At 50.6% G+C, this 25343-nt stretch overlaps 3 protein-coding genes across 6 annotated transcripts in view; 2 read left to right on the top strand and 1 right to left on the bottom strand.

Moving 5' to 3' along the window:
• The first annotated feature begins 11 nt into the window (after window positions 1–11).
• Window positions 12–3956, top strand: LOC122390655. Its single transcript, XM_043383804.1, has 2 exons — window positions 12–1169; window positions 3083–3956. The coding sequence occupies exons 1-2, from the start codon at window positions 245–247 to the stop codon at window positions 3115–3117; spliced, it is 960 nt and encodes a 319-aa protein (XP_043239739.1). The 5' UTR covers window positions 12–244; the 3' UTR covers window positions 3118–3956.
• A 5594-nt stretch (window positions 3957–9550) lies between these two features.
• LOC122390654 (zinc finger FYVE domain-containing protein 21-like) lies at window positions 9551–16088 on the top strand. Of its 3 annotated transcripts, XM_043383801.1 has the most exons (7): window positions 9571–9622; window positions 9842–9879; window positions 10963–11203; window positions 11644–11869; window positions 12080–12250; window positions 14386–14528; window positions 14843–16088. In XM_043383801.1, the coding sequence occupies exons 3-7, from the start codon at window positions 11051–11053 to the stop codon at window positions 14885–14887; spliced, it is 738 nt and encodes a 245-aa protein (XP_043239736.1). In that variant the 5' UTR covers window positions 9571–9622; window positions 9842–9879; window positions 10963–11050; the 3' UTR covers window positions 14888–16088. The 3 variants fall into 3 exon arrangements, with proteins under 3 accessions (XP_043239737.1, XP_043239736.1, XP_043239738.1); XM_043383802.1 differs by lacking the exon at window positions 9842–9879 and having other exon boundaries at window positions 9551–9622; window positions 10976–11203; XM_043383803.1 differs by lacking the exons at window positions 9571–9622; window positions 9842–9879 and adding an exon at window positions 9627–9678 and having other exon boundaries at window positions 10976–11203.
• Window positions 16089–16790: 702 nt separating this feature from the next.
• The window catches only part of LOC122390650 (golgin subfamily A member 5-like), a 12912-nt gene continuing 4359 nt past the window's right edge, over window positions 16791–25343 (bottom strand). For both annotated transcript variants that reach the window (XM_043383792.1, XM_043383793.1), the window contains exons 9-14: window positions 24579–24748; window positions 23319–23638; window positions 22392–22521; window positions 21234–21352; window positions 19672–19914; window positions 16791–18824 (exon numbers count right to left, since the gene is read on the bottom strand). In XM_043383792.1, coding sequence (XP_043239727.1) covers window positions 18729–18824; window positions 19672–19914; window positions 21234–21352; window positions 22392–22521; window positions 23319–23638; window positions 24579–24748 — 1078 coding nt within the window. In that variant the 3' untranslated portion in view covers window positions 16791–18728. The remainder of the gene's footprint in view (window positions 18825–19671; window positions 19915–21233; window positions 21353–22391; window positions 22522–23318; window positions 23639–24578; window positions 24749–25343) is intronic.

Raw genomic sequence — 25343 nt, 5'->3', positions numbered from 1 at the left:
TCGTATGTGACGTAATAATATGGCTGCCACTGAGCTGCCATATATGTGCAGTAAATACGGGCGGCTCAAGGTCAAAGGTTGTTATTGTTTGGCGTGTGGCTCGAGAATACACGGGTCCTGTTGTTCTCAATTCTTTGAGGTATATTGATGACACAGACTCGTGACATGGTGTCAGAAGTAAACTGAACCCTTCGTGTTGATATTTTGCCTGGTTGGCATTGCCTTCATTACTTGTATTCTCACTATGAATCTTCGATCGCCAACCGAGTTGAATTTCGGGGCGGCAAATATGGCTGCCGAGTGGGCAAGATGGAGCCGAGACTGGCAGTATTATGCTGCGGCCCGTGAGTTGGCTGCGAAGCCTATGGCGGTGCAGCTAGGGACTTTCTTTAATTGTGCAGGTGTCAGTGCACAAGAGATCGCGACACATTTTGAGTGGCAGGAGGCGGACGGCCTTCCGGCCCTCCTGGCCGAATTTGAAGCCTACTGCAACCCACGACGAAACGTCATTTTGGAACGTTTCACGTTCAACACCCGGCAACAGCGTCCGGATGAGAGTGTGACAAGCTTCCTGGCTGCCCTGCGCTCACTGGCGGCTACTTGTGAATTTCATGACGTGGACGACATGATTCGTGACCGCCTGGTCATTGGTGTGCGCGACCAGGGGACACAGCGCGCTCTTCTTCGTCAGTCGAAGCTGACGCTGCAGGAAGCGATAAATATTGCCATCTCCGAAGAGGCGTCAACACGTGACCAACAGAGTATGGCCGGTGCGCGCTCAGAAGAGCCGCAACAGAACACTAATGATGTCTGCGCAGTGTCCCAGCCGGTCGCACCCCCGTCTTCTGTTACGGTGAGCGCCCAGTGCCGCTTTTGTGCCCGGGTGCATGTGATGAGACGGACACAGTGTCCCGCGTGGGGCAAAACGTGCAACGTGTGCGGCGGCCAGAATCATTTCTCCGGAGGGATAGCGTGCCCACGGCGACGACCGGCTGGAACCAGTGGCGCAGCGCTGGGCGCCGCGGGAGGAGCTCGTGCGCCTCGACAACGCCAGTTCGGGTCTGGAGACGGTCGGCGCCGCCCACCAGACGGCAGTGGGCCTAGAGTCGCCGCGGTACAAACGCCTGAAGATGAAGACCCATACATCGTGGGCGCTGTTTTCGAAACAGGTATGGACCCCTCCAGGGTATACAAAACTATGCACGCCGACAATGGGGAATCTATCAGATTCCTGGTTGACTCCGGCTCCCAGTGTAATGTTATCGGTATCAACGAATATGAGCGAGTGTCAGGTGACGTCACCCACAGGCATTTGCAAAACAGAGTCACTCACCTGCGCATGTATGACGGGTCTGTGGTAGCAACAGTGGGGAGAGCCCGGCTAAGTCTGTACAAAGGGCCCGACAAACGACGTGTAGTGATTTTGTGCCGTGTAGTCGCACAGGATGTCACCCCGATCCTCAGCCTGTCATCATCCATTGACCTGGGCCTTCTTCAGGTCAATGATGTCGACCCATTGGACTACGTTCCCCATGTATATAGAACCGACAGCGCCCCTGCCGTGCCGACACCGACTTCCGCGGTCACAGACACGCGACAGGGTGGGACTATGATCGGACAGCAGCCATCTTTGCTGACAGCTGAGACCGTCCTCCGCGAGTATCATGATGTATTTGACACATCTTCGATCGGGTGTGTGCTGAGTGATTATGCGATCGTCACTGATCCTACGGTCCGTCCGGTGGCTGATCCGCCGCGTCGCGTGCGTGTACATGTTCGAGATAAGCTGAAGGCAAAGCTTGATGATCTGACAAAGCACGGTCTGATTACCCCAGTAACCAGCCCAACGCCGTGGGTCTCTAACCTGGTGGTTGTAGACAAGCCATCTGGAGACATTCGTCTGTGTCTAGACCCAAAATCTCTCAACGAGGCGGTGCTGAGAGAGCACTACCCGACGCCCACACTTGATGAAGTGACCTCTCGCCTTAGTGGTGCCAAGGTGTTCTCTGTTGTAGACGCCAGTCGAGCCTTCTGGCAAGTAGGATTGTCAGACGCATCTGCCAACCTGTGCTGTTTCCACACGCCCTTCGGCAGATATCGCTGGGAACGCCTCCCGTATGGTATAAAGTCGGCACCAGAGGTGTGGCAGCGAACGATGCATGAACTGGTGAGCGGCCTTTCCGGTGTAGAGGTGATTGCGGACGACTTTGTCATCTATGGCTGTGGTCAGACGCGAGCAGAGGCGACTCTGGACCACGATAAGAACCTTCTGGCATTTCTCGATCGCGCACGCTCCCGTCATCTCCGTCTGAACCCTGACAAATTCAAATTTAAGGTGAGTCAGGTGAAATGGATGGGTCACCTTCTCAGCGATCGCGGCCTACACGCCGATCCTGCCAAAGTGCAGGCCATCACTGATCTTCCTGCCCCGACATCAGTAATCGAGCTCAAAAGATTTCTTGGCATGGTGGGATATCTGTCTCGGTTTGTGCCCAACATTTCCGATGTGCTGCATCCCCTACGTCAGCTGACTCATCGCAATGTCGGCTGGTTCTGGAGTCCGGCATGTGAGAATGCATTCCAAACCATAAAAGACCTTCTGACATCGGCGCCGGTCCTCTGCTTCTATGACCCCAGGCGAGAAGCGACCGTACAGTGTGACGCCAGCAAAGCCGGTCTAGGCGCGGTTTTGCTTCAGGATGGACATCCCGTCATGTATTGTTCGCGTTCACTTACTGCAGCAGAGCAAGCGTACTCTCAGATCGAGAAAGAGCTGCTCGCCATAGTGTTTGCAATGACCCGGCTCGATCAGTTCGTGTATGGTAGGCCGGTCACAGTACAGAGTGACCATAAGCCGCTCGAGGCCATCATGGCAAAGCCCCTAGGGGATGCTCCTCTTCGGCTTCAGCGCATGCTGCTCGCACTGCAGCGATATGACATAACCATAGTGTACACTAAAGGATCGCTAGTGCTCGTGGCCGACACCCTGAGCCGAGCAGCTCTGCCTGAAACCAGTCAGTCGGCGTGTGCAGTGCAACTTGAAAACGTTGATCTGACGAAAGGCGTTTCGATCTCCCCCCAGAGACTGATGAAGCTGCGATCAGCTACCGCCGATGATCCCATTTTGTCTCAGCTGCTGAGGCAGCTGCGCTCTGGCTGGCCGGCGCATCGCCGAGACGTTCCTGAGCTTCTGAGGGGCTACTTTCCGTTCAGGGACGAACTGGCCGTGCAAGACGGACTGATCTTTAAAGGCCGGCGCCTCGTGGTTCCTTTCAGTCAGCAGCGAGAAGTGATAACTGAGCTGCATCGTGCTCACATTGGACTCGCTTCAACCCTTCGACTTGCGCGTGAGTGTGTTTTCTGGTTGGGTATGACCAGCGCTTTGAAGGAGACCATCCTCAAATGTACAGTGTGCCTGGCACATCACCCTGCTCAGTCTAGGGAGCCCATGATGTCACACGAGCTGCCAGATCGTCCCTGGCAAAAGATAGCTGTTGACTTGTTTGAGCTGAACGGTGTAGCATACAGCGTTTTGGTTGACTACTACAGTAATTTTGTCGAAGTTGATCGGTTGGCTTCAATGTCAACTACCAATGTCATAAAAGCCATGTCAGCTCAGTTCGCGCGGTATGGGATCCCAGAAACCATTGTCAGTGATAATGGCCCGTGCTACGCCAGTGCAGAGTTCAAAGCATACACAGATCGTTTGGACATTGTTCACTGCACTTCGAGCCCGAGCTATCCCCAGTCAAACGGGAAAGCCGAAAACGCTGTTCGCACGGTAAAGCGCTTGTTCAAAAAGGCACTCGAGTCGGGCGGAAACCCACAGTGGGCTCTCCTTGCTTGGCGGAACGTACCGACGGAAGGTATAGGTGTCTCTCCGGCACAACTCATGTTTGGTCGCCCTGCTCGAACTTTCGTGCCTCAGGTGCGCTCAAATTTCACGGCACCCGGCTCCCCAGATGTATCGCGCGAATTGCTGCAACGAAAGGCTAAACAGGCGACATACTACAACCGAGGCACCCACTCTCTCAAGCCACTGGAAGCGGGCCAGTCCATCCGCATGCGGTTGCCCGGACAGGCTAGATGGTCACTCGGTGTGTGCGTGAGGCCACTGACCCACCGCTCGTACCTTGTGAAGGTGAATGGCGTGTTTTACCGCCGGAATCGGCGGCAGCTTCTGGCTGGAGATGTGGGCTCTGATGTGGACTGTGATGAGCGAAATACTCCAGTGCGTAACCCACCGGTACTGAACTTGCCTGCTTTCCGTTCCCGGGAACAGGTGCCACGCCCTTTCCAGAGTCCCTCATCGGATGAGGCAGGTGACCCACAGGTCCCAGATATGCCTGATCCCCTGCTGGCGCCTCCAGTTTCAGCGCCACCTGATATCCCTGTCCGTCCCGCTCCCTCGGCAGTACCAACGCCTGTCCGCCGCTCGTCGCGCGAATCTCATCCGCCAGGGTACCTGTCTGACTACGTCACTAAATGAGAAAGGGGCGGGGTATCGGGTATCGATGGAACTTGTGATGTCGTGTGTTTGCGCAGTTAAAGGTTTTGTGCTTACATGCCGGTGGAAATTGTGCTATCGTTGTGTGCGCATTTTCCCTGTTTAGGCTTACCCGTTATGCATCAGTGTTTTGGGTGTTCTGACGCTCGTCTTCGCGTATACTGCTCAATGTTCAGAAGCTATGTTCATTTGCTGTTCCTGTTCGATGATGGGATGTAGTGCCTACTGTTTTGGCGGTAAGGAAAGGGAGATGTGACGTAATAATATGGCTGCCACTGAGCTGCCATATATGTGCAGTAAATACGGGCGGCTCAAGGTCAAAGGTTGTTATTGTTTGGCGTGTGGCTCGAGAATACACGGGTCCTGTTGTTCTCAATTCTTTGAGGTATATTGATGACACAGACTCGTGACATCGTAAGCGTGTCGATTCACGATTGTGAGCATTGGGACAAAGCTTTACCTAATTTGTGAACTCAACCCGTGTGATGCGGCACAGCCTACCACTCCAGGGAAATAATTGCCTGTGAAAAGTGGAACATCATTCTGTAGTCGACTATGCATATATCGTAATCGGCCTGATCACGATTCACGATGTTTGCTGTGTGCCTGATGCTGGTCTAAATCATGGGCTCCTCAGCCACCTGGGGATGGGGCCGCGAAATTCAGGACCCCTCCCCCCCCCCCCCCCCACCCACCCAATAATTTCACTTCCGTAATGAAGCCTGAATTATGAAGCCTGAAGGTATACCTTGGGTATCCACAGGGTGAGCCATAAAGAATTACCCATCAATAAATTCATTTTATTTCTAAACGGGTTGGCCTAGATATGCCATCTTTTGCATACATGTCTCAAATTTGTTTCCAATCCTGACAGTGTAACTCTTTTTGTATATGCTCGTCGACTGCCTCTGCTACGCTCCTGAAATGGGAGGTCGTCTTAACGCACATCCGCCGCTCCTGAAATTCAGGAATCACCACTGAGTGTTGGCTGCTGAGCACCCTCACTGGCGGATCCAGGGTTTCAGCGCGGGGGGGGCATACCAGGTCACGGAGCCAAACCTAGGGTATCCCCAAATCCTGTTTTCTCATCGGATTTAGGCCACTTATTTTTCGTCATAGCCCTGACACGAGTTTTTTCTTTAAAAAAAAAAATAAAAAATAGTAGAACACCTGACCCCATTGGTAGATCCAGGAGGAGGAGGCTTTTGGGACAAATACCCGGGCAGCGCCAGAAATCGACGAAAATTGGTGGGGCCGGTGGGGCCCTCAGAATGACTGGTGTGTAGAGCCGACCCAAGGGCCGCTGGTGTGGAACCTTAAGAGGTACTGGCGTGGGACCATCAAAGGTATCGGTGTGGGTTCCCCAGAGGCAGTGGTGTGGGGCCCTCAGAGGCACTGGTGCAGAAACCAGAAAGGACTCACATGGACGCCGTTGTGGTGCCTCAGACACTGGTGTGGCGCTAAGCCCACACCATTCACAGATGGCTGTGTGTGGGGCCCTTGGAGTTGTTGGTGCGAAATGCGAATGCTTAATAACCCAGTAGGGCCTCTCAGAGACCGACAAAGGGCCCTCAGAGGCCGGTGACGGGCCGTATGATGCCAACAATGGGCCTTCACAGGCCGGCAAGTGAGGGCCTGCAGTATCTTCAGGAGCCCTGTGGAGTCCTTAGAGATCGGCATGGTACTCTCAGACGCCGGTGGGGCCCTCGGAGTCACCGGTGTAGGACCTACAGAGTTACCGGTGGCTGGCTGCCAGAGACACTGGTGTGGGGCCCCAGAGGCGCCGGTGTGGGACGCTCAGAGTCGCCGATGTGGGGCCTCAGGAGACACTGGTGTCTCAGAGGTGGCGGTGTAGGGCCCTCAGACGTGTCTGTGTGGTGCCCTCACAGTCGCCGGTGAAGACTTTCAAAGGCATCGTTGTGGGAGTCCTCACTTCTCAGAGACACAGGCATGGGGGAAAAGGGTCTTCGAGAGGCCAGCAAGGGGTGGATGGAGGCCTTCAGGAGCACTGTGGGATCCTGGAGACCGGCGTGGTACTCTCAGGCGTCGCTGGGAGCCCTCAGAGTCACCAGTGTGGGGCCCACAGAGTTGCAGGTAGGTAGCCGTCAGATGCGCTTGTGTAAGACCTTCAGAGGCGCCAGTGTGGGGCCCTCAGAGCCGCCGCCGATGTAGGACCTTAACCCGCGCCGGGCCGGTGCTCTGAGATTCCGCGCCGGGCCGGGGGGGGGGGTGTCTGAACACCCCCCCTTCTAACTCGGCTCCTGGGCCACGTAGCGGCACGGGGTAAGCGGCAATGGAAAGAACGTCCAAAATAAGGACGAAAACACTTCGGTCATTTTTAGGGTCACGTCAAAGGTCAGGTCACCAAAGGTCACCAAAGGTCAAATGTCCACTATTTCAACATTTTGGGAACTGCCAACCGGGCTATCTCGGGAACCGATAGAGCTACAGCGCCGCGGAAAAGCGCATTCGATAGCCCTTTTACAGTCCTTTCTGAGTAATGTTCTCAGATTTGACCTCAGGTCAACGGTTTAGCCTCCAGGGGGCAAAAACTCCAAAAATAGCCGTTTTTACGAAAAACGTTTTTTCGGCAATAACTTTTGACTCAAAAGAGTCATGACATTACGTTTGCCACCATCGTGTTCTTCTCGTCGAGACGCGTCGAATGAACTATATTTTGACCTTGAAAGGTCAACTTGAAAAATTTGACCTCAGGTCAAGGTCATGACCTGACCGGAAAAGGTCATGTTGCATATCAGTCGATCTGCAACGTCGAGACGAACACATCTAAGGCGTTTTCAGCGCTCTAGCACGTCTCTATCAGAAGTTATTAGCGAAAAACTGTTAGATTCTGTTCGTGACCTGAGATGACCTCGGGGACATAACGAGGGGTCACAGTTGCCATTTTCCGGTTCAGTGTGTCCATTTTACCTACATCTCGATGTTTGAGAGTGTCTAGAATAACGTTCGTGCAAAACAGACGCTTTTCAATTTTCTCCCATTGACTTATAATGGAGAGGTCGCAAAATTGACCTGACCTTAGGTCATAGATATCAAAATTCCGAGATATACATTTTATAGATATTGTTGCTCTTATCAATCGCTGAAAGTTTCAAGGCAATCGATCAATCGGTGTAGCTATGACGAGCATTCTTATTTTTTCTGAGGTGAGGTCACTTGGCGTGACCTGGTGACCTGACCTAAGGTGACCTGGGTCTGAAATTTTCACAACATGTGCGGAAAAGATGCACGAACAGGTGTGCCAAAAACGGCGGCGCTCCGCGCCGCCGTTTTTGAGACATCTGTGAAAAACCGCAGGGGGGGGGGGGTGTTCAAACACCCCCCCGGCCCGGCGCGGGTTAAGAAACATTGGTGTTAGTCCCTCAGATTGGCGGTGTTGGGCCCTCAAAGGCGCCGGTGTGAGACCCTCACGGCTCACAGACGCCGTTATGGGCCCTCAGAGACACTAGTGTGGAGCCGTTCCATGCGGGTATGAGCAAGGACCATAATTAGAGCTGACGCTTAATAGGTCAGCAAGGTCACTCAGAGGCCAGCACAGGGCCCTCAGAAGCCGGAGTGGGGTCCTTATAGAGATGTGTGATGTGTGGCGACTCAGGAGCCCGTGACTCCGTGGGGTGCTCTCACGAGTCCTGCGGGTCTTATCTCAGTCGAAATAAGGCACGCTTGGAACCTGAGCGGCCAATTGGCACTGCAGGGCCTCTCGGGCCCATATGGCACCATGCATCTAATGAGGCGGCACGCACCCCTTGTGCCCCCCCCCCCCCGGTTACGCTGCACTGGCTGCGGCCATACAGGTAAACCATATTCTAACCGTCCCTATTCCCAAGCATAGGCGGCGGCCGATTCCTGGTTTGCGCAATACGAGTGCCATCGTTAGACAACGGTTAAAAGGGTTGAAGCGGCATGACTCCCCTGTGGTAAGAACTAAGAAGCAACATATTTTTAGACAAAATAAAGCAATGACAACTAAATTGAGGTTACTAAAACGACTCTGATCACAAAAGTAGTTACTAGGAAGGCTTCCTAATCCATTTTTATTTAGTTCCTCGTTATAGGCGTAAGAAGTGTAAGTCTGAACGGGGGGGGGCATACTTGTACTGAATGCCCTCCCCAGGCTCCTGACGGAGGGGGCATATGCCCCTAATGCCCCCCCTTGGATCCGCCAGTGAGCACCCTTTGGTCTAAAGAATGTTGGACACAATTCATCCCCGACATCAGCCCCACGGGCTTCCCAAACTAAAATATCCTAAAAACCCGACTCTACCGAGTCCCTGAAACACCGCAAATGACATACGGCGCAGCATTGTTATAGCATGGGTGATCGAGGAAAATAAGTGAAGAGACGGTGCGGCGGCCGCGTGCCATAGTGCTCTCGCGTCTCGGGTGCGTAACATAAGGAGAATGCGAGCATACAGAAAACAGACTACATTTATTAGTTAGGAGATGACGTTGTTATAGGTATGTAAAAGATGAAATAGCTATGTCAGCTTGCCTTGAAACAAAGTGAAATTTTCGATGGGTAAATCTTTATGGCTCACCCTGTAGGCCTAAAGGGGCTGTTGGACCCCCACGCCATTGCCGGCATTCCTGAGCGGTGGGCGGTGGCGTAGCTACTAGCCAGCCTGGTCTAAATTGCTGGCTACGCCACCGCCAGCCATTTAGACCTCTGAATCCTTGACGTGTGAGTCCTCTGAAGTCTTGCAACAGTCAACACAATGGCACTATGCACAGCATGATGCTTCACAAATCACTTCAGAAATAAAATAAAATGAGCCAAACTCACAATTGCTATTGACAGCGTGTTGAAGAGAAGAGCTCTCTGCATATGCGAAGTTTTTTTTTCAAATGCGGCAGCACTTTCTTCCTCATGAAAGTGGTGCTTCCATATCCAGTACGATACTTAACGTGAGACATGAACAGGACTTTACGTGTTGAAGTACGCTATTGTGGCGGTGTGAACGAAACTTTAAAGCTGGTGCGTCTGTTTCGCCACGTTTCACCGATTTTCGCCGCATACAGTCCATACAGTACAATTTTGCTTCTTCTGTTTACTGTTTGAGGGGGCGGAGGCGTGGCCTTGAGCGGGAAACTGAGGTTATTTGGGGTGTAATTTTCGAAGGATTATCTTCATTACATTGAACGGTTACGAGGTTGAGTTGGCGACTGTGGTGCAGCGATTCCTGATCATGATATTATTGTTGTACCTACTGGGTTACTTATGTTGATGTCAATAAGATAAGTTCAGTTGTGGAAATGAAACTCGTAATTTTTCATTTTGTTTTGCTTTGATCTCACTATCCCCTTATTCCCCAGGACAAACAACCAGGCTGGAAGGTCATCTTCATTTGACTATAAGTTACCATTCTGGTAGATGATATTCCTGTTCAGTTGGTTAACTATTTGCATTTGTGGGGCTGAGCGAGCCTTCCTGGCACTGCAGCCTGAGCCCCGAGGACAGAGTGGCGAGTCAGAGTGCAGTGCAGAGCTTAGCTTCAGCAGCTCACCACTGCAACTGGGATGCTTGCTAGACAGACAATCTCTGACAGATAATTAATATAGTTCCTTTTAACTTAGGTGCCTTCAATTGGTTTTGTTTTGTTTTGTTTTGTTTTGTTTTGTTTTGTTTTGAAACTAATCCAACAATTGTAAAACATCATAAATAGGAATGGAACTGAGCCACTAAGTATAAAAATGTCATGTTTAGGGTTTGTGGCACTTCTCAGTTTGACTTTATTTAGAGCTTATTTTTTTCAATTTTTGATTATGAATCTCATCCTTTTTGCTAATTTTATGCAAAATTGGGGGTACCCAGTTGTAAAGCAGGTGTCACAATTGTTTTTTGCAACCAAGGAGGGATACTATCCCCAGCGATGCTTTCTATAGAAAGCATCGGTTATATTTGGTTATAACCAAACCAAACCTGATCTAACCATACTTAGAACCTGAAACCTACAACCTAAAACCTACAACTGACAGCCTAAAGCCTACCATCTAAATCAAAAATCAAACCTAGAACCTAACCTACAGGGCCCCTCCTTGGTTGCAAGAAATAAGTGTGATGCCTGCTTTACTGCTACCAAAATGGTTTATATTAGCTTCTTAATTGCATTCAAATAGAGCCATTTAATTTGGTAGTCATAAAGCAGGTGTCACACTTGTTTTTGCAACCAAGGAGAGGTGCCATGCCCAGAGATGTCTCTTTCTAACCAACCAAAACTATCCTAACTTGACCTGGCCTGACCTGACCTAAATCCTAAACCTACAACCTACAACCTACAAACCACAGCCTTCATCTCCAGGTATAGCACCTCTTCTTGATTGCAAAAACGAAAAAGTGTGACGCCTGCTTTATTTGACTACCTTTAGTTTTATTGGTGTGCTGTAAATTTATATCCTTGATCAGTGTCATAAACTCACTTGTTTGCATGCTGCACGTCTGGTTTTCAGTTTGCTGGCAGTGGTTTATTAGATCAACTGAAGTTACAAATCAGGATCACCTCAACAACCTGATCCCACACTAAGATGGCTGATGGGGTATGTCGTGAAGATGATAACAGAGGTGCAGGAAACAAGAAACTCACTAAGTCCAAGTCAGGCCTCAGAATAATTCCAATCAACAACACTGCAAGAAGTCCATTTGAACTGAAAGAGCCCACCTGGTCTCCAGATAAAGAGGTAAGAAGCTTTTATGGCTAAAGTACAATGTTTTGCGCCTACACAAGTTTGAGTAGTTTGGACGAAATTAATCAGACATATTTTATTGGATTTTCATTAGGTAATTTCTAAAGAGGAAATCGTGAGAGTTGACCTAATTGCAACCTGAGACCAGTGGTTCAATGAAAATATTCATGTGAAAATGTATAAATGCACAGTATAATAAAAGTGTCACCAGTTTTTTTTTTTTGCGCACTTTCCGCGGAAAGCCTGCCTGAGCGGTGGTCCTTGTAATATTCCCCGATGGAGAAAAAACGAAACGGTCTGTCCAAACGCAGCCTTGTATGTGCTAAAACGTTCACACCATCTGGCGTCTGTGCTCACCACTGTGAGTTGGGTTGGGGTCCAAACACCATTCATGCAGAACTTAGATTAATAGTCCTGCATTCTTTTCATTACAGAATCCTGAGTGCTCCAATGGCAAGTGTGGCCAGAAGTTTGACTTTCTGAAGCGCCGCCACCACTGCCGGCGGTGCGGCCAGATCTTCTGCGCCCAGTGCTGCCAGACGCGGGTGATGCTGCCGCGGATGTGCTTCGTGGACCCGGTGCGCCAGTGCTTCCGCTGCTCCGACATCACGAACGCCGAGAACGTCTTCTTCAACAGCAGTCTGAAGCTGCTCACCAATGGTACGTGTGCGGTAGCCGTTAGAACAAAGGTCAGCACTTGTGTAGAATCCCTGTCATGGCTATTCTGACCTTGTACAGTAATCAAAGGCCTGCACGACTGTCTTAACAATTTCTCAATATTGTTTATGTTCCTCGCCATGACTGTCTGACGGTTTTACCGTCGTCCTGAAAGTCTTTCATCGTCATCGTTATTTGTTCTCGGTGCGGCAGGCGCCCAGTTTGACGTCTCGTCCCCGGAGCGGCCAGTGCTCTGTCAGACAGCCGTCACCTCCGACCACCGGTTCATCCGGTTCGAGCCGACCCAGGGCCAGGCGCCGCCCGAGAGGGTCGAGGTGGCGCGCATCCTCTCCACAGAGGTCACACAGTCCACCATTGAATATGGTGAGTACTGGCTACGCGTGTCGGTCGTGCAGTTGATGATGCGGATCTTGACTTAAGTATGCTGGCTAGCTGTTGGTACCGTGTGTGAGTGCCCAGCAGCACACGACTTAGTAGATTGGTGGTGGATGCCGTTGGATTGTCCGGTAAGAGCGGCCGTCGGTGACCGATCATTGCCCAGTCTGTGATTGGGTGTGAAGTTTGATTGGGTGAAGGAATGGTAGTGTTCGCTAAACTGAAACTAGAGAAAACGTCGCCATTGATGCCTGTTTTGTTCCAATGTAGAATACTCTGAGGACGCAGACGGTGAGATTAATGTCGCACAACACGATCTGTGTCTGCTTCATCCTCATTATTGTCGAAACTTTTCAATTGTCACGGTCTTTGGATGACCTTGTATCGCTGTCTGGTCATTCGAATGTTTCGGTTTTTAATGCTGCATGTCCATCCTGGTGCTTTGTTTGAATGCTCCCAGGCATTTTAAGTTTTGAGTGCGTCCTTGACTTTTTGATTATGGGGGCATGGACGACAAAGCAGACCCTTGTGGTGCATGTAGTGGCATGTCACAGAAATGTCTCTGAACCGACAGCTGTTCGTAAATCTTAAACATGTTAAGAAAATAACATTAACTCCCAGCGAAAATCATAAGTAGAGTAATACGCACGACAATCAGGCAAATAAACCTTTCCGGACAGTCGCACGTCATAATTGACCCACATTACGAGTCGGACCGCGTGTTACGGGCTGATGTGCTATAAAATGTGCTGTGTATGGAATTTGCATTACATAAGTATTCGTGCACAAAATGCATGTCTGCTGCAACTGTATCCGTATAGTTACGCAATCGCTGATGTGCGACGCATTAGTTTTCTGTAAACGTAAAAGTACGGTGTTAGTACAGCCGGTATCCGTGCCACACAGGAAAACTTTTTGTTAAAAAATAGTCCCGTGCGTAACTGACTTTGGATCGTGAATGGAGATATCTCCGTTACATTTTTATTTGCTGGATCCTAGATACAGGTTGGCCAATTAAGTCGGCAGTGTCCTATTTGCACGTCCCATGCGGCCTTCCTGTTAACGAGTTTCGGTGTTTCAAGGGCGCTCTTTGTTTCACCAGTTTTATTTGGGTTAATTGTTAAGTGGTGCGGAAATATTCCGTTAAATTACAGCGCTTTTAGTTTCCCCATCGTGCCAGGAGATGTCATAGAACGCTTAGCTAAATAATGTTTCTCTGGAAACTTCAAAGCAGCTTCTTTTTGGTAGTTTTACAATTGTGACATTTTTAATTGCTCGTTTACAAATGAATGAATGTTTTTAGATAAAAACCAATAGCCATTAATTTGCTAGCCGCAATATGTTGCATGTCGAGCATTGCGCAGCTCCACTGTTCCAGATAAATTCTTCAGGCTCCGGCTCTTTTTATTTGATTTCATGCACAGTTTTTAGCATTGTTTATCGTGAAATGTTTACCAATCGTTCTTGGAATAGGTTCTACTTTATTTAGACTTTCTATTTGCGCTGTAGCTGGTGCTGGGACCGTGCTATCTTTTCTACCAATCAACCTATTGTGTCGGAGAAAGTATTCGCTTAGCGTCATCTTCGCCCTTCAATGACGTTATAATTATCCAACTTAATGATGCGGTGTCTTTCCTGAATCCTGTGTTTGTTTGTGATTGGCACAGTGTTGTGCAGCTGTTGTTTCTTTCTTTAAAATGTTTGGTACTACGTCTTTCATTGTGTCCACTTTCCCTCCACGGGACAGTAATTGCAGTTGGGATAATTCCTTGATGGCTGGTTTCGTGAAGGTGCTAAGGTGACTCTTCCCACTTAGACGCGCCGTGTGAGGTTTTAAGGCATGCTGATAGTATATTTAAGGAAAGCGTCTCTTACATAAACGTTCATCAACATAAACATGAACTCAGACGATTTCGTCATACGATACGATGTTAACTAAACGCGAAGCGAGGCTAGCTGTTGAAAATGTTCTGTAACAATGGTCACTGAATGCCGTGTATGGAAATCACTTCTGACCATTCATCGGTAGAACATTACCCGTACAGTAACTCTCCACTCTAAACCTATGAGTGCTTCACCCTGGTGACCCCCGCTGACCCGCCCCCATCCGGCGGCGTCCACAGCTCCGGGCCAGACGCTGCCCGAGGCAGTGGTGGTGCTGTACCGCGTGCCCGGGTCGGTGGAGGAGCGACAGGTGCGCCTCAGCGCCGGACCGCACGTCAACGACTGGAGACTGTCGACCAACTGGATCGTGGCGCTGGAGAGGGTGAGAGAGGGAGTGAGGGGGATAGGAGAGCCAGCGAGACGCATAGTAAGCGCGAATAGCACGGGATGAATCGAATGAAGTAATCGAATAAATTTATCTTTGGGTTTCGGGTCAGTCTTCGAACGCGATGGTCAATGGTCGTTTCTGAAGACCGCTTGAAATGGTCCTTTCGCCGCGTTGGATATGCTTTTCTTTGGAAGAATATCCGGAAATTGACGTGAATTAGTGGTAAATCCATCTTCTCTCATCTCATTTGTGCTTGAATTCGTATGTGCTCACTGATTTCTGACGCATACCTATCTGTTTGTCCGTAGGCTCTGGAGCTGGTGTATGAGGGCCGTCAGCCCAGTCAGCACTAACTCCTCCCACACCGAGTCGTCTCCCCAGTCGCCCCCCGTGCCGCACTCTATGCAGTGAGCGGACCCCCGGCCAGCCCCGCCACCAGGCCTCCCGTTGGGTCTGCCGGTTGGCCGTGTACAGCGGAGTGGCGCCCCTGAACCGCAGAGGGGCACTGCTGGGAGGGGCTCCCCTCCGGTCATATGAGAGGCCGGCTGCAGACTGCGATTGTTTCACGTTACGCTAAACCCGATCGGCTGGTTCTGTTTTCCGTGGTTGGAACGGCCCATCGCTCTGCTAGAAATCGTATAAAGACGGATTGGCATGAACCGGGGTCACGACTGACCGAAGTGTAACTATAGCAGGTACGGTACCGCTGAGACATGTGTGTCTCACCCAGCGGCTCGTACCGTGGGGCCATGCATGTTAAATCGCCGAGCCGTGTGTAACTATGTTGTATAGCGCCCCTCACCAGTTAATGTGCTGTGTATACTGACGGCGATGGAAGCCGATGAAGCTGATGATATTGACGTCTTCTCGCGACTTTGTGAGTGGTTGAGAGATCGCTCACGTGTCCGCCATGTTGTTATTGATATGGTAATCGGCTTTGTTATCCTTTATGCTGACGTACACTGCACTGTTATTGCCGTGTTTATTGGCTTCCTGTAATGATTTTGAATCTCCTGCCTTTTATCTCTATACTGACCAATTTCGCTTACGATTGTGAAGCGTCTATTGCGGCCATTCTTTCTTTTCTTGTGCCATAGCCGGTCGTCTGATGTTAGTTTAGTTATCAGTGTCGCAGCGGTGATATTGCTGCGACACCCGGTGTTTATTCGCCGTCATTTACCATAGTTTATCGCAGGGTGTACCTATGTCCGACACAAGCTGAGTGTCGGCTCGTCACGAGTGAGATTGGGGCTTTCGCATGTTGAGAGAGAAGCGCCACGCTGCCCGACTTCCGAAGGAGTTTGTTGGCTTTCTCAGCGTCTATGTGTGTGTGTGTGTGTTAATGCCGGCTGTTTTTGGCGACATGTGAGGACCTCGGACGGTGACGTGAGGACACAAATGAACAGCCCGCTTCCACAGCTGTGCAGGGACGGCCACAGGTGCGGCTGCCGCATCTGGTCAGCCGCCTATCCGGCCACCCAGCCGTCGCCGACGGGCCGATTGCAGGAACTGATATTTGTCTATTTTTCAATAAACTGCGTCTGCTATGTGAGTCATTGTCCTCAATGTCGGGTTTATAGCTTAGGGTGATGTCATTCGAAGCTTCGATGCCTATGCGACTGTTTTCCTGGAACTGAAGAGTGTTCAATATAGCAAACCGTAGCTGGTTACGTAGATAGACACAGCTGGTCCCCGGTTAGCCATCGTAGTTCATTTTTGTAAAATATTAACGCTTACGAGTTTTACGTACGTGATGTCGACGTTATGGACAGTGAACTGATTCAATGCGCCAGCTGGCCCCACAAGTGCGTGGTAATGCGGAAATGTCATTCACTGTCAGCTTCGTTGAATCCGATTCCTTGGAAAAGGTATCGCAGCTGCCATTAAAACTGAGCCACTCCGCATTTAGCCTTCCTGTACCGAGGCGAGGTCCTCCTGGAGTTCGCGAGTTTCCGCTGAATGTTCGAACGAACGACGCTACACTGTACTGAAGCAGGCTGCAGTTTCTCGTCAGTGCTGACTGCGAAACTCAGGAGTCACGCCGAGTCAGAGATTGCGTCAGTATATCTCGATCGAGTGTATGCGGCCGGTTCCAGGTCCTTGGCTGATACTGACCGCTATGCTCAAATATTTTCATTTGGTTTGGCATCGGTGGATGAAGAGCAGGTGGAGGGAGACGACAAAAATAACCGATAGTTTGAAAGAAATGAGCTTAATTTCCAGATTTCGACTATAGCAACCTGCCAACCAACTGGATCTTGCAAACATGTTTATTTTCATCGGTCGAACTTTCATATACATAATACAGTGCTGGGCATACGTACAACGCATGCGTACGGGTTCTTACAATCGCGAATAAATATGCAAACATCAGAAATAACATTTTGTGACCCAATGCAGCCACGTATCACTTACCGCACCTATAAACACTGACATTGCTGTGGCCCACAATGGAATGAATGACCTAAGGTCCTAAAATATCGGGTAAACTTTGTGACCGAACAGAAGAGAAAAAGTGCATGGGGCAGCAGGAGTTATACGCACCACATGACAAAGTCCATCATCAAAGGTAGCCCCTGTAGAGCATCGTCGCTTTGGTTGTGGCAAATTTCCGCCGCTTAAACCTAGAATATCCGGTAGATATACAGGCGGATTGGCACTTCACTTTGTGGCAATTATCAGTATAATCCTGAACCTACTGCTCTGTGCTATTTGTGATGATAGAATAGCATCTACGTACTGGTGCTCGGAACAGAGAACTTAACAAAGAGGAAGTCAGTGAAGGTGACCACGGAAAGATGGCTCACTATACAGTTGTTACGAGCGAGCGAGCGCAGCGAGCGAAGTGAGTCTTTTCAATATAACGGAAAAATCTCAGTATGAGCGGCCCGGCCCGGCCTGTAACGCTTTTGAGAGGCTTATATCTCAGCAACCGCTGGACCGATTGGCCTGCGGTCTTTTTTGTTGGGTAGCCCCATCCCTTCTACCCCGTAATTGACTACTTTTGATACATCTCAGTGACCGTCGTGGCACGTGGCACGTGAAAAGTCAAGGGTGTTCAAGCTGTTTTGCAAAAGTAGTGATTTTGAGAGGCTCATATCTCAGCAGCCGCTTGGGCGATTAACTTGCGGTAATTTTTATAGGGTAGCAGCATCCCTTCTACCCAAAATAGGATACTCTCGATGCATGTGGGTCACCCCCAGTGCACGTGCAAAATACAACAATAAGAGGTGCCAAATTTGTTCCCATTTCAGTAACTCGGTAATTACTGGGGCGATTTCGCTGAAACTTGGCATACAGGTAGGCACCCACCAGGCAATGCATTCCCATGTGTTGCGGTTAGGGTGCTACTGCACGTGCGCACGTGCAGGGGGCGTTTCCAGATCTCGAGAACGGCTGGGCCGATTGCGCTCAAATTTAGTACACAGTTGGGGACCAGTTAGTAGGGTGCCGTGCAAAAGTCATTTTGGACCCCGTTTGCACGTGCGCACGTGCAGAATGCCGCTTCCAGATCTCAGGAACGGCTGGGCCGATTGCGTTCAAATTTGGCACACCGCTAGCGACCAGTTAGAAGGGTGCTTTGCGCAAGCCAGTTGGAAGCACCCTCTCGCCCTTCCGCACGTGCAGGGCTCACTATCTCGCTCGCTCGTTCGTCGCCCAAAAGGCGTTTTACTGGTGAATAGTGCAATAAAACTGAGTGGTCGCGAAGGCTTACGAAGTCACCTTTCAGTAACGGCCAGCCAAGGCTATACAAAACAGCATAGACGTATCGTGAGGGCAGTCATATTACAACGTGCGCACAAAATTGTCCCCGTGACAATGCCCAGTAAAAACTACATTTTACATGTTAGTCACTTGCACCTTCCCCACATCGTGAACAGCATCACAGCATCCGCCACCGTAACAAAACTCCACCGTAACAACGTACCAGACACCGTAACAATCCCGTGACACCGACACATACAGCACAGCTGCTCTGTGTGTCTGGCATAATACCCATTTCTTCACGTGTTCTACCCTCCACGCTCAAACCAGCCTACCAACGACAGCAGCTTCCAGAATTACCGTAGCAGTGCACTCAACAGCGTGGTATTCGCAAAGCAGACAGCGTCGACTTCGCCGCAGCTGCAGCCTGCCACGTCCGTTCCTGGCCGAGTGAGGCTGGTTTGAGGCACGGGGTCCGACTTCTCACACTCACGGCTGGGGGCTGAAGGTGCGATGGAAGTCCTCGCCGTGAATCTCGGGTGTGTAGGTGAACAGAACGATCATCACCCACAAATGCAGCAGACACTGGCGGAAAACGGGACGGAACATCAGTTAAATACGCCAACAGACAGTGGTTGAGGGCAAATGGCAAATCACTTACTATCCACATTCCACATTGACCAGCGGGTCGACTTGAATATCAATCAACAATACAAAATACGATCAAACATAAACTTATGAGAAAGCTGCGTGATGCACACTGTGCAATTAAATTAAAGCAGTACGGGTTAGCTGATACTATTGTAAGAACAACGCTTGGAAAAGGTCCATTTTGCTGTCAACATTTCTTCATGGAAAGTCAAATGGACCGTATAGAAACATGAAATGGATAGCGGGTCAGAAATGGCTTGATGTCCAAAGGCGTTATATCTTGATCAAATCTATGAAACGGCGAGCGAGGAACCACAAAACAGCAAATATAGACACGGATCCAAAGGTGTTCGTGTCTAGCGCTGCTCCAAACTAGCACCTAATCCTCGCCTCGCTTTCACTTTCAACGAAACGGTAGATCGATTGAGTAAAATTCAACGGTGGGTGATGCTATCTCAACAACTTTCAACTAGCCCGTGCCCGAATACCCATGTACGGCCCTGGTTAAAATGCCACTCCTAAACTTGAGCATTGTGAAAACAGCATTCGCCTCAACTGGACATGCATCAAGTCTACCTCATCATCTTTCTGCATCAAGACGCTGCAACACCTTATTAGCCTCTTTGTTCCCCCCTCACACACTCTGCCCTTTCTCCACGACCCAACCATCCAAATTCCAAAGCATCCACTATTCCCCCTCCCCCTCAAAAAAATAAACAAGCACCTCTAACCACCCCTTCTCAATCATTCTTCCAACCAGCCCCACACCCTTCCAACTCACCATGTACCCCAGCACAAAGATGCGCGCTATGGGATACCGTTTCAGGAAGACGCCCATTCTGACGGAGCAGGCGTCCAGGCTGGAGTAGGCGCGCTTCACTCTTCTGGTGACGCTGCCGTCCCACGGCGTCTCGGCCAGGAAGGTGGGTGTACGCAGCCGGACCGAGTCGGAGCCGACCTCCGAGTGGTACGGAGCCCGCTCCGAAGGCGGCGGAGCGCACCCTTCCAGCTCCCGTACCTGGGTCTGTAGTGGGTAGAGAGGAGGGAGGGGGTCAGGGATTTGTGAGGGTAAATGTGAGGTGAGCCTGTCGCCTGGGAAGATATTGTAGCTTCATGATCGCAACAAGGGTCGGTGACCGAGCATCGTAAGTCATATCTAAAGATCCAAAGAGTGAGCACAAAGATTGAACCATAGGAAGAAAAAAATGTGCAGCGGGACTAAGGAATGGATAAATGTATGAATGAATGGACGAATAAATAAATGAATGAGCGAATGAATGAATGAATGAATGAATGAATGAATGAATGAATGAATGAATGAAGTAACCAGTAAAACGCCTTTTGGGCGAAGAACGAGCGAGCGAGATAGTGAGCCCTGCACGTGCGGAAGGGCGAGAGAGTACTTCTAACGGGCTTGTGCAAAGCACCTTTCTAACCGGTCGCTAGCGGTGTGCCAAATTTGAACGCAATCGGCCCAGCCGTTGCTGAGATCTGGAAGCGGCATTCTGCACGTGCGCACGTGCAAACGGGGTCCAAAATGACTTTTGCACGGCACCCTACTAACCGGTCCCCAACCGTGTACCAAATTTGAGCGCAATCGGCCCAGCCGTTCTCGAGATCTGGAAACGCCCCCTGCACGTGCGCACGTGCAGTAGCACCCTAACTGCAACACATGGGAATTCATTGCCTGGTGGGTGCCTACCTGTATGCCAAGTTTCAGCGAAATCGCCCCAGTAATTACCGAGTTACTGAAATGGGACCAAAATTGGCACCTCTTATTGTTGTATTTTGCACGTGCACTGGGGGTGACCCACATACATCGAGAGTATCCTATTTTGGGTAGAAGGGATAGCTGCTACCCTACAAAAATTACCGCAAGTCAATCGCCCAAGCGGCTGCTAAGATATGAGCCTCTCAAAATCACTACTTTTGCAAAACAGCTTGAACACCCTTGACTTTTCACGTGGCACGTGCCACGACGGTCACTGAGATGTATCAAAAGTAGTCAATTACGGGTAAAAGGGATGGGGCTACCCAACAAAAAAGACCGCAGGCCAATCGGTCCAGCGGTTGCTGAGATATAAGCCTCTCAAAAGCGTTACAGGCCGGGCCGGGCCGGGCCGCTCATACTGAGATTTTTCCGTTATATTGAAAAGACTCACTTCGCTCGCTACGCTCGCTCGCTCGTAATAAGGAAACGAAAGAAACACCAGTCACTGCTTGCTAGATCAATTGTAAAAGTGAGTCTCCAAATAAATCTCATCGAATCGAGCCATAATGTCCATAAAAAGCCAGGAAATAGGCTCCCATCACAAGGCCAATCCCGCCGGCAGCCCGACTGACCTGCGACCGCTCCAGCTGCAGCTGCAGCGACTTGTTCTGCGTGCTCAGGGACTCGATGTTGGTCTGTTTCTGTATCAGCGCCTCCGTCAGTGACCTCAGACGGGTCTCTAGCTCCACCTCTGTAACACGGAAGAGAGCAGGCGTCAAGGATGAATTCGTGAATGTGACGCAAGTGAAACTGCCTCTCTTTGAGGACCCAATATGTCACCAGCGTAGCATGTCACCGTATGCACTATGCATTCGCATAGTGTTCAGCAAAAGAAGCCCCAGCCTCAGCTGTAAACTGTATTCAAAGACGTTTCCCTGTGGTTTATTTCCTGCAGATTTCCTTCGGCCGCCGTGGTTCGAACAGGACGTAGGACGGCGGCAGTTTTTCCTCAAAGGTCGATGTCCTGTTCGGCGGCTCGTCTGCCCACGGTGCCATGTCCGGCTCCCCGCTCCGCTGGCGTACCAGGGGGCGGGGAAGGGCTAACGACCGTGTAATGTGGGACGGAGACCCCATTTGGCGTCCGTGACACCCTTCTTGCTGCATAGTTGACAGGTGCGTTACGTAAGGCCGCGTGTCTGGCCGTGTGTGCGTGAACTGAGGCATTCGGTGATCTAGGTTGATGGCATCTGTTTGGTTAGCGGCGGTAATTTTGCCCAAATTAACTGCACAGGACCGGGCTAGATCGACACGAAAGAAGCGTTAAAAAGCCATCGGGATTTCCGTGGCACCAGTCATTCAAGTTTCTTCCACAAAACAAGGAAAGTCGCGTCCATGCAAATACCGCAATCAGCGGCCGTAAGGCTTATACGCGACCAGGATTCTATGAACACGGAACGTCGGGTTAGGCTTAATCACCAGTACATAGAAAACATCCCTGGTCCTTCGCATGAAACGCACACACCAAACGGTACTCAACCGGACATCCTTTTACGAACTAACTGAAAGCACAACAGCAGCATTCCCGTCTGAAACTGGACAATCACGATACATTCAAACTGACCTGCCAATTGCCATAGCACAAACTACATACCAAATCCGATACTCAATTAACAAAACTGTAATGTTCCCAGATGCGCCCAAATAACGACCAATCATCGAATGATAGCACAGCCCGGCCATCACACAGTTACACCTATAGACCAACCCTCTAAACCGTCACCCAGACACACCTGTACTGCTGGCGACGTGCTTAGAGGTGATCTGCCGCCTCAGCTTCTCGATCTCGACGTCTCGCTCCTGCAGCCGTGTCAGCGCCTGCGTCTTCTGCTGCACCATGTCCTCGCGCATGTAGCGCAGCTCCTGAAGCGGAGGGAGCCCATGACGTAAATGAAGTGGAATTGTTAAAGCACCCAGATTCATTGCGTCTTAGGCGAGACGAAAATGGTATCAGACAAAGCAAAGGAAAGCCGTCTTGCGTTTGAGGTAGAAGTTACTTGTGGTATGCCTTACCATAGTTTACCTTCGGTCTCTTTTGTCGAGGATCCATCAAATATTATTATGATCGTTGCCTTGTCCTTGTTTGAGGAAATCGAAAGCAAAGGCAGGCTCATCAAACTGCATAAACCAAACACATTGAAAAAAATGCTCATTCGGAAGTCCGAATAGAAATATCCGCATAGAAAACGTAGGGCATGTATGACGTGCTGCAGCCCATGCATGCTTAAAAATTCGTAACCCAACCGCGAAAATTGCGGAGCTTTTTTGCCTAGTTTTGTAGGGTTAGGCCCTTTCGGTCTGACAAGGCCTTTTCAGAGCTAGAGGGATGAAAGGAAATAAGGGAAGACAGTGGTTTGGGCGGCCACTCTGTTGCGCCGCCGGGGCTGAGCCCGGCACATGGACATTGGGCACTTGAACAGCTCACCCAGCCCCGCAACAGTCACTCCACCGCACGATGGGTTTGCTCCTGAGAAGCTACCCACGTCGAATAAAAGTGGCCGTCCAGCCCGGATCAAAGAGTTTGGGTCGTAGAGGAGAACTGTACTGAGGATGGAAGATGGCGGAGTGACTATACTTCCAGAACACTGACATTATCCTTTCGTTGTCTTTGCTGCTGATTAGTTGCCTTTATCGCTTGCATTCCGCGTCCCCATTCGTACCTGTTGAGCCGACTCGAGCTCCTTCTCCAGCTCCTGACGGAGTCTCGTCTCGGCCGCCTCGCGAGTCTCAGCCTCGCGCAGCGCCTCGCCGGCCGCCTGCGCCTCCTCCGCGGCGGCCGACTCGACCTGTTGCAGCTCGTCCCGCAGCTGCTGCACCCTAACGGCCAGTTTGTGCACTTCAGTCTGCGCCAGCTCCCGCTCGGAGCGCACTTGTTCCAGCTCGGCCTGAACCAGATCGCTGCTGTCTCCGTCCGAGCCGCCATGACTGCCCTCCTTCAGGCGCGATATCAGCTGATCCTTCGACTGCAGGATGCGCTGGGCTACAACACACCAAACGGAACCGGGTTAGCGTCATTACACAACCGAAAACACCCGGGGAATAAAAATACTAGGACGCCGGCCTAGTCCGGCTTCCACGGCCTAAAACGGTACTATCGGACCGACTACATAACGGTAGGCCATGTTTATCACCGATGGCATCACGGCTATCGCCGAAACGAACGCGGATTTACGTGACTCTGACACCTTGTGTTGGGACACATACGAGGTCGGCTGTGACCGTGATAGTCTGCCGCTATTGAACACAAATTCGGCCGCCAGGAAACACAAATCCAATTGGCAAAGATTAGTGTGTGATTCCGGTCTGGATTGGGGCGGATACAAACAGCCATAGTTAGCAAAGGGTGCAACTGAGGCTAGTCTGTGTTCCGAGTGGAATAGTACTGGCCCGGAGGAATGCAAGGTAGTTGTTACGTATAAGGAAATGTTGCAGTGTGTTAGATGTCATATTCCGCATTCCCGATGCTTGCATACCAGGATAAAATATTTGCAGAAACAATCCGCAGGTCAATGAAAGGGCTTAAACATGCCGCACACTCGCTGCCTACTATCTACAGATTGCCTCGTCGTTTGAAAGGGCTCAGGCCTTGAACAAAGACCATAAAAAATGAAGAGCGGACATCATGGCTCAACCACCGCCGACCGACCGGGGGCGCTAGCTCTGAGTTTTCGCTCGAGTACGAGTTTGCGCCACCTTTAAGTTCAGAGTGTATCTACTTTAACCATTGCCCTCAGACCGTGCTGACTCACTCAGACCTTAGAGTCTGTCCACTGATATCATAGCTTTGAGTTTATACTTTGTCTTTATCGCACCTTTATAGTTTGTCCTCTGTATCTCAGCCCGCCGTACCTTTGAGTTTTCAATCTAGCTCAGTTCGTCGTACCCTTTAAGTTTGTACTCTGTATCTGACTTTACCTTACCTTTGAGTTTGTACTCTGCCAGCTCTGCGGCGGTGCTCTGGGCCAGCTGTCGGCTGTCGGCCAGCTGCCGCTGCAGCTCGGCCCCGCTGCTCTGCTGCTGCTGCAGCTGCTGACGCGCTGAGGTCAGCTCGGACGTCAGCGTCTCCCGCTCCGCACACAGCTGCTCCAGTCTGGCAAAGGAGGGGGGTGGGGTCAGTGGAATAGACTGGTCACCGGCATGGGCAGGAGAGACACGGACTCGTTAGTGACACGGAGGTGAAAACAGGACAGAAACGTGAACACTGAACTTAATAACTGTCATCATGATTCCTCAAAAAGGGGCAGCTTCATTGATACACATTCGTCGGCCTATGACACCGTGTACGATCGGACTAAGAAGGGTCCAACTGTGTTTTTATTAGACAATGTGCTAATATTTACAGACAAGGCAGCGGCCGTACAAGTTTAATCGATCACTGGTCGCGCCCCATGTAGACATTTGACCAACACGACCGTTGCCAGCCACCGAGGTCAGGGACCACCGAACAAAGGGTGGCATGTCCTTGGTGCAAGTGCTCGTTCTTGGGAGCATGCGATCCATCAGCAAACACCAGCGGCCATAAAACGCCGCCCGGTTGGAAAGGTCCGGGCCTTGGGTGGCGGCGCCGGCCCGGAAACTGTCCATGGTCACGGTGAGCCCCCCGGTAACACATGGTAAACAGCTTCATCGATTCACGCGACGCCGTCTGGCGGCTTTTCAAACTGTGTACAGATCTCCACCGATTG

The sequence above is a fragment of the Amphibalanus amphitrite genome, unplaced genomic scaffold (assembly GCF_019059575.1).
Source record: "Amphibalanus amphitrite isolate SeventyFive unplaced genomic scaffold, NRLGWU_Aamphi_draft 000404F_arrow, whole genome shotgun sequence".
NCBI lineage: Eukaryota > Metazoa > Arthropoda > Thecostraca > Balanomorpha > Balanidae > Amphibalanus > Amphibalanus amphitrite.
The sequence above is the reverse complement of the archived record's forward strand: the minus strand, read 5'-3'. Positions and strand labels throughout refer to the sequence as shown.

Bases quoted from the DNA above. Each gene is read 5' to 3' on its own strand.
- LOC122390655 (XM_043383804.1), top strand. From the start codon at position 245: ATGAATCTTCGATCGCCAACCGAGTTGAATTTCGGGGCGGCAAATATG. The intron at 1,170-3,082 runs GTATGGACCCCT...ATCTCCCCCCAG, and splicing joins GGGCGCTGTTTTCGAAACAG to AGACTGATGAAGCTGCGATC.
- LOC122390654 (XM_043383802.1), top strand. From the start codon at position 11,051: ATGGCTGATGGGGTATGTCGTGAAGATGATAACAGAGGTGCAGGAAAC. The intron at 11,204-11,643 runs GTAAGAAGCTTT...TTTTCATTACAG, and splicing joins CCTGGTCTCCAGATAAAGAG to AATCCTGAGTGCTCCAATGG. The intron at 12,251-14,385 runs GTGAGTACTGGC...CGGCGTCCACAG, and splicing joins ACAGTCCACCATTGAATATG to CTCCGGGCCAGACGCTGCCC.